The sequence below is a fragment of the Arvicanthis niloticus genome, chromosome 1, assembly GCF_011762505.2.
Source record: "Arvicanthis niloticus isolate mArvNil1 chromosome 1, mArvNil1.pat.X, whole genome shotgun sequence".
Lineage (NCBI taxonomy): Eukaryota > Metazoa > Chordata > Mammalia > Rodentia > Muridae > Arvicanthis > Arvicanthis niloticus.
This window is the reverse complement of record NC_047658.1, coordinates 7,799,747-7,816,176: the sequence shown is the minus strand read 5'-3', so window position 1 is coordinate 7,816,176 and position 16,430 is coordinate 7,799,747. Positions and strand designations below refer to the sequence as shown.

Sequence of the window (16,430 nt, the reverse complement as noted above, 5' to 3'; positions counted from 1 at the left end):
TCACATCCTCTCCTGGCCTGGGAGACATACCACCATCTCCCAACACCCCACAATTCACACGCGCACACGCACACGCACGCCAAGCCCTGATGGCGCCTGCACTGCGCCTGGTAGTCCCTTCGCCTTCTTGCCCCAGTTTTTCCTGCCCCTCCTCCCCCACCTCTACTCAGCCTGCCACGCTATCTCTTTGGCCTCATCTGCCTGGCACTCTCCAGATTTCTGTTGTCTGTCTGCACCCCCACACCCCTCTCTAAAGAGAAGGCTCATAATATAACCCAGGATGACATGTAACTCACCGTCCTCCTGCCTCAGCCTCCAGTGCTAGGATTCTGAGCCACATGGTATGTTACATCCTGGATGCTGCTCCCTTATATTCTTTATTGACTTCCAACCAAAAGCCCTCTTTTGTCTGGGGGCTTTGCCTGTCCCCTTACAGCGTTTTCTCCCTCGGACTTTGCACATTTTCTGCTTGTCTCTCCAAACAACTGTCCACTTCTCTCTCCCCTGGTCTTACTGGAGCCTGGATTTTTTTTTTTAAAAAACTATTATTTCCTGGACTAGTCCTCTACCCCATCCCTGTCCTCTTCCCTCGGAATTCCTGGGACTCTCTTCATGTGTGTATCTCCTCAGCTTTGCCTTTTCATTCAGTAAATCTGTGGCCTCAGAACACTCTTCCTCCCTGACCATTGCCCTGGTTCTCCACTCCCACCACCCCCACCCCACCCCACCCCACCCATCTCCTTGAATCCTTTTGAGTCCTCCTCCTGTCCTCCACTTTTAGCCACACCCAGGACAGGGAATCCCAAGTGACAGCCAGCCATGCTGAGGTGCTACCTCAGAACCCTAGCCTGGGAGGGGGCTGCCTTCTGGTCTCTCCAGCCCTCCCTTCCCCCAGTCTTCACTCCCACCTCCCTCTTTGAGCTGCCTCCCGCTGCAGCTGCAGCAGCCCGTTGCTATGGCAACCACAGCTGGCTGGGTGGGAGCCCCTCCACCCCATCCCCCTCTTCTCTCCAGCAAGACAGGAGGAGCTGGGACAAAGCCAGAGGGAGGCATGGTGTAGGGGCAAAGAGGTGGGGGCCAGCCACAGCCTCTACCCCAATGAGGCCCCTTGGCTTCCCTTGTTGGTGACACCCCAAGAGAGGTTAGAGATGGAAGCAGTTGTGGGCAGAGGGGTCAGGCCCAGTTTAATACACAGAACAAGTTAATTCACAGCAGAGGCAGGCAATAAAGGAGACTTGGTGGCAAGGGGGGTACTCCTGGATTGGGGGCAGACTCCCCCAGACCCTCCACCTCCCCCACTTGCAGTCTCAATTTCCCTTTTTTAAAACCCGAACAACAAACACACACAACCACGAGAAACAACCACACCCCCTTGCCACCCCCAAAATGGCTAGCGAGGGGGGTAGGAGGCAGCCCAGCCTGGCTGGGTAGGGAAGGAAAGGGCTGGGAAGGGAGGGGGGAAAAAAACTGAGTCCATTGCAATCTGTGCTTCTCACTGCAGCGGGGCTGGCTGCCTGCCTGCCTCACCCCACCAGCCTCCCCCAGCTGCATGCCCCAGGCCTGGCAGGCACCAGGCGGGTGCAGGGCGGGACTATCAAGGAGGGACAGGAAGAGTTCAAAACCATGGTTCACATCATGCAGTGTCCACGGTGGGCACGGTGCCCACCGGCCTGGGTGTGAGCAAGGGATGGTACCCACCTCAGATGGGAGTTGAGACCATTGCAACTCCAGAAACAGGGTGGGGAGGCGCCATTCAGGAAACTGGTAAAGTCAGGTCCCCAGCAGACACTCACAGTGCCCCTCCACCCAGCCAGGCTTTATAGGACTCTGTATATATTAATTTCTTTTTTTTCCTTTTTTTTTTTCACTTTTTGTCTTTTTCTTTAGAAAAAGGCTCTTTCCGTGCCACTGGCTGGCATCCACTACCCCTCTATGCCCGCCCAGAGGCGGGGTATGGCTTTGAGGGGAGCAGAAACCTGGTGCCCATTTGTCAAGGGATGAAGAGGGGGGACAGGAGGGACCCTGCTGGACCCGCCCACCCGCAGGGTAACATTCCACTTGCAGAGGGAGAACACCTTGGCCCCCCTCTAGGCTTCACCCTATCCCTTCCCCTGGGGACACCGGGTGGGAAGAGCCAGGAGCTCCAAGAGGCAGAAGATAGCACCACCCAAAGGTCCTGGAGAAGTAGAGCCAGGCCTAAGTCAGGGTGATGTAAGCAGAGGCCTTTTCTTTCAAGTGCCGAAGACAGAGGTGGCAACTCCAGCTCCCTGCGGGGGAAGCCATGAGACAAAATTAGACTCCAGCCCATGAAGAGCGCCCCCCACCTGTCCCCACCCAGAGCACATGGGCTCTGCCACCAGGAAGACAACGTTCCAACCCACCCACCCCATGTCTCGCCCACCTCTTCCCTCACCTTCCGGGGGCTCCGCCATGGGAGGGCTCAGGCAGTACATGTGGTAACCCCGATCGCAGTCATCACAGAACAGCAGCTGGTCCTGGGGGGTGAGACCCGCCCAGCTGGCACCCTGGGGGCACGGGCACCAGAAACCGGGGTGGGGGGCTGGGGCAGGGGCTAGGTCCCAGGGGCCCTTCTGAGAAAACCGGCTCTGCAGTCTGTGCTGTGGAGTCCGCTGGCCTTGTTTGACAACTCATAGGGTGCAGTCTGGATTTTGTAACTATAGAATACTGAATGACGTTCAGAGGGCCAGATACCAACTCGGGAGCAACATACAGGTTCAAATCCTGGCCCTACAACCTTCTGAGCTTGGTGACCTCAGGCACCCTTCTCCCTCTCTGAGCTCAGCATCTTCTTTGTGTAGTGGGAACAGAAGCACCAGCCTCAAGGGAGGTTGGGAGGTGCCGTGGAGAATATAAAAGGAGCATTGGGGACAATGACGACCGTGCTGCACACTAATGCTGGTCACCGGGTTTATGGGTGAGGAAGGCATCATGGGCAGAAGTGGCAGAGCCAGGCCGGAAGGGAAGCTGGGGATGTGCCCGGGAGGTGGGGCGGGCACTCACGTCATTCTCCGAGGTGCCACACAGGCTGCAGGACTTGCATTCGATGCACTGCCAGCGGTAGGTCCGCACAGCTGCAGTCATGTTCACCGTGAACTGTAAACATGAGGGATGTCCTGGAGGGTCGAGGGGCAGGAATGGAGTTAGCGAGTCATTGTACCCCTGATGGCCACTGACCCCTGGGGAGGTAATGGCTCTATCCCCAACCCTGACTCGGAGGTCAAGGTGAGCTTTGTAGTGGGACCCTATCCCTGAGACAGACATCCGGAAGCTGGACAGCTGGGCAAGCAGCTGTGTGTTGGCCACCACAGTCTCCTACTCAGCCACCATGACAACCACACTCTGCTCCCCAGAACACCATGGCAACCGCATTCCATTACCTACAGTGCCGTGGCAACCACAGTCTACCACCCACAACACTGTGGCCACCACAGTCTGTTAAGCATTGCACTAGGCAGCCACATTCCAATACCCACAGCAGAGCGGCCGGCCCTCCTGCTAACCACAGCAACGTGGCGCCGACTTCTGCCAGCCAGGATGCTATAGCAACCAAGTTCCACAACAGGGTCCCCACACCTTGCTTCCCTGAAACCCAAGGCACCAGCAAACAAACTTCCTCTGACAATACTCTGCTCAGTCATTCTCCCACAGCTCAAAGACACCTGTAGCCGCTGCCCACGGCACTTCCCACAGAGCCTGCCATTCGCTACCCATAGCACTCAACAGCTACTGCCTGCAGCACCCAACAGTTACAACTACATCCCCCATAGCCAGGCGCCACCGGCCCACACAGCCCAACAGCCTTGGCTCCGCCCACAGTGCCCAGTGGCCAGCAGCCACAGCCACAGCCACAGTCCACCATGACATAACAACCACATTCTATTGTATTAAATTGCAAAGATAGCCCCTACTGTAACGACCACAATCCATTACCCACGCTGCTGAAGCGACCAGTCTTACTACCCAGGAGGCCTCCATGGAAAACCACATTATATTAACCACAGTTCTACAGCACACAATCCTGCTGTTCACAGCACCCAGGCGGTGCAATTCATTACTCCCATACCACCGTTCCCCCACCCACAATGCCTCTCTAACTTCTCTCTACTCTCCACGCCAGGAAAGCACAGCCACCCCGGCAGCAGAGACAGCCCCTAGGACAGGCTGGGTACAGCCCTTACTCCCTTGCCTCCCATCCCCTAAATCCGGATTCTGAGCTGCCCTCTCCCCCTACCGTCTTCCAGAAACTATGTGGTGAGTGTCACCTGATCGCCCGCAGTCCGCACAGGAGATGAGGTCCTCCGGACACCCAGTCTTCTTGGAGCCCCCCAGGCAAAAGTCACAGTAGCCATTGGGGATGACAGTGCCATCTGGTGCTTTCTTGGCTGAAAGACAGCAGGCAGCGGTGGGCACAGGACAGGTGAGGCGTGCCAGTCAAAGACTGCTGAAGAAGTCAGGGAGGAGGGAGGTGCCCCTACCTGTGTGTTTCCTCTGTGCCTCAGGGACCCAGGCCAATTCTTTGTAAAACTCTGGGGGTGGGGGGGACAGAAAGGGCCTCTTACCATAGGCAAGGTCCCATCTGTCCCCAGCCTCAGCCCCTGGGGCGCACCCTTGGCCCAGGCACTGGGAAGTAGCAAGAAAGCTGGGGGAAGGGCAAGTAATTCTCACCAGAACCCTAATTCTTGGGATAACTAAATGTTCTCTGTATTTGGGTAAAAGTCTGGGAGACAGGAACTAGCTTAGCAAGAGCCCGCGGCTTCCCCATCCTGGCCTGGGTCTGCACCCCCATGTAAGCTTGCCTAGGCCATCGATTAGCAGGCAGTTCTGCAAAGCCTTGTCAGGAGGACATTTTTACAGGATGGAAGGAAGGTTCTGGGCCAGGCCTGAGGATTTGGAGAAGCTCTCTTTGAGGGACAGATGAGAGATAGCCTCCTTCCTCCAAGGCTCAGCTGTCATGGCATGGAACAGCCGTAGGTGGGTGTCAAGGACCCTGGGGGCCACCGACCTTGCCCCTGGACCCTAGCATAGCAGAGATGGAGCCAAGGGGGGTCTAGAAAGGGAGAGGAGTCATCTGCCACCCCCTCCAAACTCTGAAACAATAAATCAGATCCAGAAATATTATACCCGGGCCGGGAGGGAGAGAGAGAGAGAGAGAGAGAGAGAGAGAGAGAGAGAGAGAGAGAGAGGGGTGGTTGTCATGGCAACCCCAGAGCCAGCATCCCTATGGTTGGTGGGGGAGGGAACTGTTAAGCTGAAGATTTTCCAGCAATGTCTAAATGTGCCCCCACCTCCCCGTCCCCAAACATTACCAGGCTCCATTGCCCCCACCCCACCCCTGGCACCTCACCCACCAGCCTTGACCCTCCAACTCACGTTTATGGTTGTTTTTCCGGTGGAAAGGCAGGGCGTGGCGCTCAGTGTGCTCCTCCCCCTCCTCCTCAGCCAGGTGGGTATGGGTGTAGTGGTAGCTGAGCCCTGGCCGGTTCTTATACCTCTTCCCACAGACTGGAAGAGAAGTGAGTGGGCGGTTGTCAGACTCCAGGGCCACCTCCTCCACCCTGGCCTCCAGGATCACAACACCTGGTTGGGCAAGAGCCATAAGGGACAGATCACTGGGTCCCACCCCCCATCTCTCTTTCCCCTCTGCAGAACTCACTATCACAGACGTACGGCTTGTCTCGGTCCTCCAGGGATGCGGTGTCCTGGCGTTTTCGGAGACCTCCGATGCCATATGCCTGTAGGGAGGAGGGTTAGGAGTAAGAATCCCAGAAATCCAGGAAAGGGCTCATCATTCTTGGGAATTTTGAGTTTGTCGTCGCCGTTGCTGTTGTTGAGCCAGGGTCCCATTCTGTAGCTGCCTGAGCTAGTTCACTATGTAGATCAGGCTGGCCTTAAACATGCAGTGGCCCTCCTGCCTCTGGATTATGGCCATGTGCTAGCATGCCTTGGTAGGTGTCTTCATTTAGACTTGAAAGTCAAACTGAAGAAAAAAAATAAAATTTTTCTTTTCAGTACCGGGGGTGTGGCTCAGTCCCAGAGTCACACAACAATAATAAAATCTCCCCACTAAAACTGGGCACATTTTCTAGCTGTGAGTCTTTGAATTTCTCTCAGTTACACCTATGAAGATAATTCTTTTTGTCGTTGTTTTGAGACAGGGTCTCTCCACACCGTCCTTGCTGTCCGAGAACTCACTATATATATCAGGTTCGCCTTGAACTCACAGAGAGCCTCTTGCCTCAGCCTCTCCAGTGCTGGAATTAAAGGTGTGTTCTAAGACCTTTTTATTGCTCTTATTGGAGGTTTTGTGTGTGTGTGTGTGTGTGTGTCGTATGTGGTACATGTGTGTTTGTGTATCTGTGGTGTATTTGTATGTGTGTGTGCATGGTGTATGTGTATATGTTTGTATATATGTGTGTTTGTGTGTGGTGTACATGTGTATGTATGTTTATGTGTATATGTACAGTGTATATTTGTACATATGTGTTTGTATGTGTATATTTATATTTGCATGTGTTTGTGTATATGTTTGGTATGTGCATGTATATGGTGTGGGTGTGGTTATGTGTGTGTGTATGTGTGGTGTGTGTGTATGTTTGTGTGTGTGTTGTTGCTGTCTGAGTGGCTGGTTTGGTTTAGGATTGTTTTTATTTCTTTTTGCACACGGTCTCTTTATGAAGTTCAGAATAGCCTGGAATTCACTTATCTCAAACTTGTAGCAATTCTCCTGCCTCAGCCTCCCAGGTGCTGGGATTACAAGTGTGGACTACCACACCCAGCTCTGCAAGACAGTTCTGATCCACAAGCTCCATTTTTGAAACTGTTTATAATCCACTGTGTTTCCATTTCCTCACCCATAAAAATGGGTGTAAAACCCTCTACTCCTTCACAAAGCTCGGGGAGGAGGTGGGAGGGAGAAGCTTCTGGAAGATACCTTTCCTTTGGCCCTGTTCTTCCTCCTGGGAATGTCTTCCTCCAAGTCTTCTACCTCGAGATCATGCGGAAACTCCAGCAACTGCTGTTTCTGGGCCCAGTAGAAGGGAGATTGGGGGGTCAAGAAGGTGGGGGCACTGATGTGCTGCAGGTAGGGTGGGAGAGCAGGTCAGGGAGCCTTCTACAAGCAGAGGTGTTTTGGGAGAATGGGGGCCGTAGGGTACCCAGAGGCCCTGTGGAGCCGGGCGTCTCAGAGCAGGAAGGCACTGGTGAGAGCCTACCTGCAGCCAGGGACGGGCGCCTACCTGACAATCCATAATGGTCTCCTCCTCCTTCATCTCCACTTTCTTCTCTCCAGTCTCAGCACACAGCAGAGCCTCAAGGACTGGCCCTTCTGGGAGGCCACCCTCCTTCTTCAGGGGTGCATCACAATCTGGGGACAGTCCACAGGGAAAGTGGTATCAGCTGAAGAGGTTGTGGTCAAAGTCCCAGGCTGCAGGGAGGTGGGGGTGGCAGGGACAGGCTCTCCTACACTCAGCCAACAATGGGCATAAGGATTCAACTCGGGCCCTGGAAAGAATGTTCATGCCCTGGGGAGACACAGCCACACCCTCAGCTCTACGAGATAAAGAAGATAGGACCAGACCCCAAATACACCAGAAACCTCAGGAACAATACAGACCCTCATAAACACCTGCACAGAGAAAAGGCACCTAGACCCTCAGATACACCCACAGAAAGTTAGACGTTCGAATAGGATACACACAGATATGCAGATAGATGGCTGGCCACACGAAGAAACACAGCCAACCTTTGAATTCAGCTGGACACACAGAAGAGATACAATTAAACCCTTGGATACAAAGATACTTATAAAGAGATAGCCAGAGCCACAGAGAAATCTGGACCTTCACTAATTAGAAAGACACAGGCAGGCCCTAAGATACACCTGGACACTCAAGACAACCCCAAGGAGAAGCACTCAAATGTGCCCACACACTTACACAGAGAAACACGGTCTGACACACACAGGAAAATACAGCCAGTCAGCACTCAGTACTCTTGATACAAGCAGCCTTCACACACAGAGACGAGACCAACTTCTGCCTTTTCTGAACACACTGGAAAACTCCAGAAGAAACACCTAACACAGAAAGACTCTCACAGACACTACCCCCAAAGAGCTAGATAGTCACAGACCTACCACAGGCACACAATTAAACACACACTTTCTGATACATATTCTCTCTTGGAAACACCTGGAAAAGAACAGACATTCTAAAACACTAAGCAACAAACAGGAGTTATCTTAACTCAGTGGTTCTCAACCTTCCTAAAAGTGTGACCCTAAATTTAATACAGTTCCTCATGTTGTGGTGCCCCCCCCCGCCATAAAATTATTTCGTTGCTACTTCATAACTGTAATTGTGCTACAGTTATAAATCATAAATGTAAATGTATTATACAGGGTCTCAGACCCACAGCTGGAGAACTGTTGCTAAATCTTACAAACACACAGGGAGACAGCCCTCAAGCACCCGCAGAAAGAACCACAGCCAGACACCGGTGTATCCCAGCTCACTGGGAAGCACATACAGTCAGACCTGATACATCTAGACACAGATAACACCACGTCCTCCATACACCTGCTCGCCATGACCCACATAACAGGTACAGCTGGCAGCTCAGTAACTCAAAGAAAGAAACTCAAGACATCTGGGGACAGATAGCCTGCTGTGGGGACACTCAGGATAATAAAGACAAAGTTCAGACGGGCAGCAGGGGGGCTGAGGGCCTTGATTGGGGCCACAGCAGGCGCAGGAGACACTGCTCCACCCACCGATCTTGTACTCGCAGGGCCGGAGCCTGGGGTCCTCCAGGATGTTGAGTCTCCGTTTCTTTCTCCAACAGCGGGCGGGGTAAGTGTAGATCTGTCCCGGAGCCAAACCTAGAGGAGAGAAGCTGTGAGAGTGAGGTCCCTGGACGCAGGCCCCGCCCCGCCCCAGCCTCGCGGCGGGTACCAGGCCCGCGGTGGGTCTTCTCCATCCAGATGTAGCAGTTGTTCTGGGCCACGCCGGTCTGCGAGTCGAGGAAGGGCAGGCGCAGGCTGCGCTCGGCACACAGGCGCGCGTTGTAGCTGCGGCAGTGCTCGATGGCCTCCCGGTAGAAGTCCTCGCCAAGGCTGCGGGGGCGGGCGAGCAGCGGGCGGGAGGCTGTCAGCAAGGGCTGGTGCGGGGAGGCCCAGCACCCTCCCCCGGCTGCGGGTTCCCGCTGGTCCGAAAGGGCAAGCCGGCCAGGACCACCTTCACCTCCCCCATCTCCTCCCACCCCTCTGGATCCGGGGGCGGGGCAGGGTGCTGGCAGGGAAGCAGCTACCTAAAACTTGATTAGGTCTCGGGTTAAGAAGTGTTCACAGACAATATAGTAACAGACCAAAACATACCGGGACCCATCCACACATGAACGTAGCCAAACACCCAATACAAACAAATCGCACATGGCCACACGGGATTCACACACAAAGAGAAACATATCCCAATATTCACAAAGGAGTACCAAACAAATTCTCTCTGTCGCACAGACACACATCTCTTGCAGAACACAAATATTCCAAACCAAAAAGGAAGCCATAGAACTACCCATGAATGTCATGTATCCAGAGACCCAGATGTGTCCAGAGACAGATTATCCACAAAGACCCACAACATGGAAACACACCACACAACACTCATCCCAACAGTCACACAATGTCAAAAGATAGGGACCCTAGAAACATTTACATATGCACTTACTTATCCAGCTAAAGGCACTCCAGCCAAACACACAATACAAAGAAATCACAGAGATTTACAAGGGTACACCTATACACATGGCCACCCCGGGACAGAAACCCAAATTTAAAATACATTCCCAAACACAGGTACACACCTTGGAAACAGAGGGACAGTCAGGTCTGCCCATGTTGACACAAAAATTTATCCACACACATCCCCATCCAAAGACACAGAACATAAATGGTGCAGTTTCGCCAGACATGTGCACACACTTAGAGACCCAAATACTCAGATGGGTAGTGCAGAATAAAAGAAACCCTATACATACCCACACATTCAGCTACAAAACAAAAAGCAATGTATAAGTCGCTCAACACACTCCACACCCCAAGACAAAGGTAGCGTGGATTCAACTCGAGTGTACCCAGGCCCCAGCTTCCCTAAACCATTTACCCTCTCTCAAACACTGGCATCCCTGGGAGGGGACATGACTCCTTTCCCCTAAAAATCCCTGGAGACCCCTCCCCCACGTCCTCCACCCGCCCAGGAGCAACGCGTCGGACATCATTCTTGCCAGATATCCACAGTCACATACACTCGCACCCCCGCACGCGGTGACAGCCCCCTGACACCCCACCAGCCCCACCCCCAGCGGCCACACACATACACACACGCGCGCGCGGCCGCACAGACCCGCCCGCGCCGACTCCCCCGCCTCGTGCCCGCCCGCACCACCTCAGGGGGCTGGGGATGACCGTGGCCATCTTGCTCCCCGGGTCCTGCCCCCAGCAGGTCCCTGCCGGGTCGGTCCTCCCAGCGGTCGGGCGGGCGCTGAGGCCGCCCATCCATTCATTCCCGGGGGGCGGGAGCACGAGGATCTCAGCCAATCCGAATGGCAGGGCGGGCCGCCCAGGCCATGCCGGGAGTGGTAGTCCCTAGCGGGTCCTCCGACCCGGGGGTGGGGGGGATGGAGGATCACGCAGCCGTTCACACACGCTCACTCACACGCACTCTCAGCCCCACGTGCACAGACGCATGCACGCACACACGCGCACATGGCAGCTTACACACTACACTCGCAGACTTCCATTCACCCCACCTTCACGCACACCGGGCCACAGGCGCCGGGACCTCACAGGTGCCCACTCAGCGGTGTCACCAGCACGCCAGACGCCACTTGGCACTCCAAACTCTAGAGAACCCATCGTGACTGAGAGATGACTCTCGCGGCCACCTCAGTCCACTCCTACGAAGGACTACAGAACTGCTGTCATTCTTCCTGGGCTCAAATCCTCGTTGATAGGGACTTCGGGAGCATTACCTAAGCTTTCTGGGCCTGTCTCAAGGGACTGAAGATTACAATAGCAACAGTGTAAGTGGCCGTTTTAAGGACAGCATCTTACTGTTCAGCCCAAGCTGGACAATTCGCCTGCCTCTGCTGGAATTAGTGTGTGACGCCACACCAGCAAGAATTAGTACCTGGCAGGTCCTAAAAAATTCATTTATTCCACAGAAAATATATCTACAAAGAGGATCTGATATGTACCAAGGCATAATGTGGTAACACTGTTATTAGGAAGAATAGTATCCTGCATTAGTAGGTGTTCAACAAATATTTGTTGAGTGAGTACTTAGCACCCACTGTGTGTTTAACACAGCTCTCTCCAGGCTAAACCTTTATTAACCGCATTTTCCAGAGGAGGACTTTGAGATACTGGGAGGAAACCTTACCTATTCTCAGCCCCTGACTGCTGTCTGGATGTAGGATTCGTGTGCCTGCCATCCATCCCCACGGGAGGCTCACCCTTTCTCTCCCGCCATCACCCACAGACTCTACCCTAAGAGATCCCCAGAGAATGAGCTGACCTACTGAATCACACACCACACACACACACACTCCACACTCACACTCAGCCCCACCCTCTGGGGAATAATTTAGCATTCTGATTGGAGTGGCTGCATAAATTAGCATATTAAATGTTAAGACAAAAACACTCTTGTCCAGCAGGGGGCGGTCCACCCATCCTCCTAAGTCTCAAGATTTCCCGCACTTCACACACACAATACACCACTAGACTTAGCTCCCTTCCACAAATGGCCCGGTCCAGCCACTCATCTCAGGCGTCCAAGGCCTTGACTTCTCTGTCCCCCCATCCCCCACCCCCGCACTGGTAGGGTGTCTGATTTATGTCCTGAGCAGGAATAAATAGGGGGTGCTGGTACCCCTCAGTTGGTATCATCTCCAGACCATGCCACATTATGCCCAGTCTCCAGGCCCAGTGTTCAGCTCAGAGGGTCCTTGTCACAATTCTCTGCCACCCCCCAGATCCCCAGCACACCAAACTGCTCCACAGTTCTACCTCGGTACCACCCTTACACTCAGGTCCTGTCGCCTCTGAAACCCAGGCTACCACAAGGAAAGGGCCTGGCTCCCTTTCCTTGCCCATCACCTTCACAGACCCTTCCGCACACACACTCTCCTCAGAACTTGACCTTCCCAGTCCTCTCAGTTGCCCAAGCAACGCTCCTGTCCCCGAGCCCAGTGCTCTGTGTGATAATACTAATTAGTCACTATTTACATCAATACTTTGAGTCAGGCTCTGTGCAAAATGCTCGACAAAGATGGGCTTTTTAGTGAGGTCCTGTGGCTCAGGTATGTCACCCTAGATGAGATGGCAGACTGTACCTAGAGAGTTTTTAAGACTGTATCTTGAAAACTAAACAAACAAAAACCCACAAGAGGGAGAGTGCTGGGTAATCGCAGCACCTCACAGGTGTCAATGGGAGGTCGGGAACTCCAGGCCAGCCTCATTGATTTAGTGACTTGAAGCCAGCTTGAGCTACCTAAGATCGAGTCTGTAACAACTAACTCAACAGCCTTTCCGAGCCTCGCTGCTGCCCCCACCAGGTAATGCAAACAGCTACGCTACCCAACCCACACACAGTAACACTGAGGCCCAGAGCCGGCTTCAAGCCAAGTGTGAATTCAGCCAGAGAGAACTAAATTAAAGCCAGTGCCAATGGACTCTTCTTCTCAAGGGGATTTGGCTCTAACTAGCCCTGGCTGGCCTGGAGTTCATGTGTACACCAGACCGGCAGAAATTCTCCTGCGTCTGAGATTAAAGGCGTGGGGCCACCAAGACCTGTGGCTCTGGCACTCCTTAGGAGCAAGTGTGTCCCCACTTCCAGCCCAATAGACAGACCCTTTGGAGGGTAACCTGAAGAGACTGGCTGCCCCCTCTACTCCTGCAGAGGGCACAACACAACACTTCCTCCAACGTGTCTGCAGACCCACCAACGCTGATTGGAAGTCCAATTTTCACTGGTTTCAGGGTATCCCTCCAAAACACAGACCTCTGTGTGTGTGGCTTTGAATGAGAGACAAGGATAGCATACTATCCTCCCCTTCACACTGACCCAGGCACCAGACAGTCCCCCTTGCTCCACTGTAAATCCCTGCCCCCTAACTCTCATCCCTCCCCACCCCACCCCCCAGCAAAAACCAGAAGCAACTGGGGAGGGGCTTTGGTCCAAATAACCCTTCTGTGGGTGGATGGGGGTGGGGGCGCACAACCCCTGTCAAACCAAAGCTCCAGGCTCAAGGTCAAGTCCGTGAGTGCAGGGGGTGGGGAAAAGGGGAGGTAGCCCCGGCCCCTTTGTGCGGCGCCGCGGGCGCTCGCCCTCCGCCTCCTCTGCCGGGCCGGGAGCGGGGGAGGGGAGTGACGCTCTCCTGCAGGGAGAGAGGGCGGGAGCGGCCACGCTCCTGTCACTCGGAGCCGGCTGTCACCGCCTGGGAAAGAGGGGGTTGGGGGTAGAGAGCGCTGGGACCCGGGAGTCTGGGATCCCGAGGAAGGACGGAGAGAGGGAGATATAAAGAGGTGAAGCTGGCATCGGGTGGCTAAAAGCTAAGAAGGGACGGGGAGGGGCTAGCCTCGGACCCATGCAGCAGGGTGTCCAGTCACCCGGCCCCAGGAAGCCAGCGCTCAGAGGAGAGTAGCGCACAGACCCAAAGGGAGGGAATTCCCGGAGAGGGAGGGCGCTCCCAGCACCGGCTCCGGAGGCACCGGTCCCCAAGGGGATGGGAGGTGCTCGCGTTAGATGGGTATGGGCGGGGAGAAGGAGGAATGCCGCGGTCCAAATCGACCAAGACATCAGGACTTCTAGGTCTGGAAGACCCGAGAGCAAAGAGAGGAGACAGTAAGGACTCAAATGGGGATGGCCTTAGCTCCCACTCTGCAGCCACGGGGTTCCCGGAGAAAGACCCGACAAGAGGCTGCTGCTTTGATGAGGGGGAACGGGGTGAGATGCGTGAGGCTCCTGGTCCGTACTTAAAGGTTGGTACCTCCCACCCACCCGGGGAAGCCGGACACCCCAAAGACTCCGAGGAGCAGAGATGGAGTAGGCGAGTGAAGCCCCTACCCCCACTCTGGGTGGGGACACGGCCTCCACCACCCCCTAGCCCACGGCACATTCCTTCACTGACAGCGACAAAGAAGAGGTGCCCCCGCGATCCAGAAGGGCTCCGGTACCTAACCCCAGGGGCGATAGGGGGTGGAGGGTCATCAGGGGAGTGGGGGCGCAAGGGGGTCCCCAAGTACCATTTATACCATCCACGCGCTGCGTCCCCCACCCCGGCCCGGGGGAGTGCGGGGGGAGGACGGGCTCCTGAGGGAGGGGCTCCGGACTTGGGAAAGGGACACTCACGACTTGAGCGGGTTCTGAATGGCGGTGGCCATGGCCCGCTCGACTGGGCCGCCTCCGGCCCGGGGCGCCGCTGCTGCTGCCGCTGCGCGCGGGCCCAGCCCGGCTTGCGCCGCCCGCTCTGCCGCCCAGCGCGCTACGATTTCATTCATTCTTGGGGCTGCGGCGCGAGCGAAGCGGGGCGGACCGGGGGCGTGGCTCAGCCAATCCCCGCGCCTCCCGGCGCACGACGGGACCTGGAGTCTAGGGGCGCGCGTCGGCGCCCGAGGGCGCCCCTGCAGGGACTACACGTCCCAGGGGCCGTTGGGAGTATGGCGTACCCATTGGTTGCTGGGGATACAGGGCGGGGTTGGGCATCCCACTAAAGCATCCTTCCTCCCCACTCTGGGGATGCCTGGGTCCCAGCTGGAGCTTCTTCCACCATCTAGTCCCGTACCACTACCACCACCCCAAAGGATGTGGATTGACCCGCAGAGCGTAAGGAGTATTTTTTTTTTTCATGTCTCAACTTGTCTGAGTGGCTCTAACTTGTAAAGCTGTCCTAGAACAGAAGGGTTTAATCAATGTCTTTGTCATAGCGCCTATGGGCCTGCACTCTCCTTGGCACTGGGAATACAGCAATGACAAAGTCGCTGCTCTTATCAGGAAGCTCACATTCTAATGCTGGAGAGCTGGCTTAGCAGTTAAGAGTGCCGCCTCCTGTTCTTCCAAAGGACCCAGGTTCAGTTCCCAGCACTCGCATTGGGCTGTCCACACTCACCTGAAACTCCAGCTCCAGGGTTCTGACATCCTCTTCTGGTCTCTGTGAGCACCAGACACGCATAAGGAACAGAGATGTGCACGCATGCGCACAAACACTAACGCAGAGAAAAGAAAGTAAGTCTAAAACCAAATCAAAAATAAAAGGTACCGCCGGGCGGTGGTGGCACACGCCTTTAATCCCAGCACTTGGGAGGCAGAGGCAGGTGGATTTCTGAGTTCGAGGCCAGCCTGGTCTACAGAGTGAGTTCCAGGACAGCCAGGACTACATGGAGAAACCCTGTCTCGAAAAACCAAAAAATAAAAAATAAAAAAATAAAAGGTACTGTAGGTGAGTGTAAAGTGAGGCAAGTTTCAAGTGAGCAAGGACGCGGATGGTGTAAGATCTCACAGGCCACTGCAAAGAAAGCAGTGTTCCCAGCATCCTCCAAGCCCTTCTTCCTTAGAGCAGGCCACACCTATCACCAACTCCCATTACCCAAGGGTCCCCATGTGTGGGCCTGGAGATGAGCTCAGGGCTCAGGATTGGTTTGCCAGTCACCTGCCATACTTTTCTCTGAAAATGATATTTAATGTATTTATTTTGTGTGCATGTGTAAGTGTGTGTGCCCACTCAGCACTCCTGCTGTGTGCATGGGGCTTGAGTGGTAGTGAGAGGGCAGCACACACTGGAGGGGGCGCTCTCCTACCTAGCGTGTGAGGCCCAGAGACAGGGTTGCTGCGAAATGCTCTTCTCCACTGAGCCGTCTCACTAGCTGGCTTTACTTTTTGTACTTGACAAAGGTTCTCACTACGTTGACCGAGTTGGTCTTGAGCTAGTGATTCATTTTCTTCTGAGTCTTTATACCTGTTATACTATGTACACATTTAATCATTTAGTTCATTGTCTGCCTCCACTCACTAGAGCACTGGCGCTCAGCTTTAATCCCAGCACTCAGGAAGCAGAAGCAGGTAGATCTCTCTGAGTTCGAGGCCAGCCTGGTTTACAGAGCAAGTTTCAGGATGGCCGAGGCCACACACACACACACACACACACACACACACACGGAAGGAAGGAAAGAAGGAAGAGGAAATGCTGGCCCCAAAGGGTTTGTGGTCCCATTCATAGCTCTGTCCTCACTGCCTGAATAAATGAATAAAATCCCAAATTAGTCCTGTGCTCCACTCCCCGTCCCCTGTGCATTTCTGAGGACAAACCCCGCAGAGAGAAGCAGTAAGGTAGTCAGCTGAACTGTCACACACCTG

General features: G+C 54.6%; 1 protein-coding gene across 17 annotated transcripts; it reads right to left on the bottom strand.

Annotated features, from left to right (window-relative positions):
- Positions 1 to 1,158: 1,158 nt before the first annotated feature.
- Positions 1,159 to 14,519, bottom strand: Dpf1 (double PHD fingers 1). 17 transcript variants are annotated; one of them, XM_076931111.1, is made up of 12 exons: positions 14,430 to 14,519; positions 8,973 to 9,133; positions 8,792 to 8,899; positions 7,257 to 7,384; positions 6,953 to 7,042; positions 5,675 to 5,753; positions 5,392 to 5,523; positions 4,497 to 4,547; positions 4,284 to 4,403; positions 3,022 to 3,134; positions 2,414 to 2,525; positions 1,159 to 2,267 (listed from the first exon to the last, which is right to left on the bottom strand). In XM_076931111.1, the coding sequence occupies exons 1-12, from the start codon at positions 14,459 to 14,461 to the stop codon at positions 2,197 to 2,199; spliced, it is 1,197 nt and encodes a 398-aa protein (XP_076787226.1). In that variant the 5' UTR covers positions 14,462 to 14,519; the 3' UTR covers positions 1,159 to 2,196. The 17 variants fall into 17 exon arrangements, with proteins under 17 accessions (XP_076787226.1, XP_076787247.1, XP_076787194.1 ...); XM_076931132.1 differs by having other exon boundaries at positions 2,414 to 2,495; positions 14,430 to 14,516; XM_076931079.1 differs by lacking the exon at positions 14,430 to 14,519 and adding an exon at positions 10,458 to 10,594.
- Between the last annotated feature and the right edge of the window lie 1,911 nt (positions 14,520 to 16,430).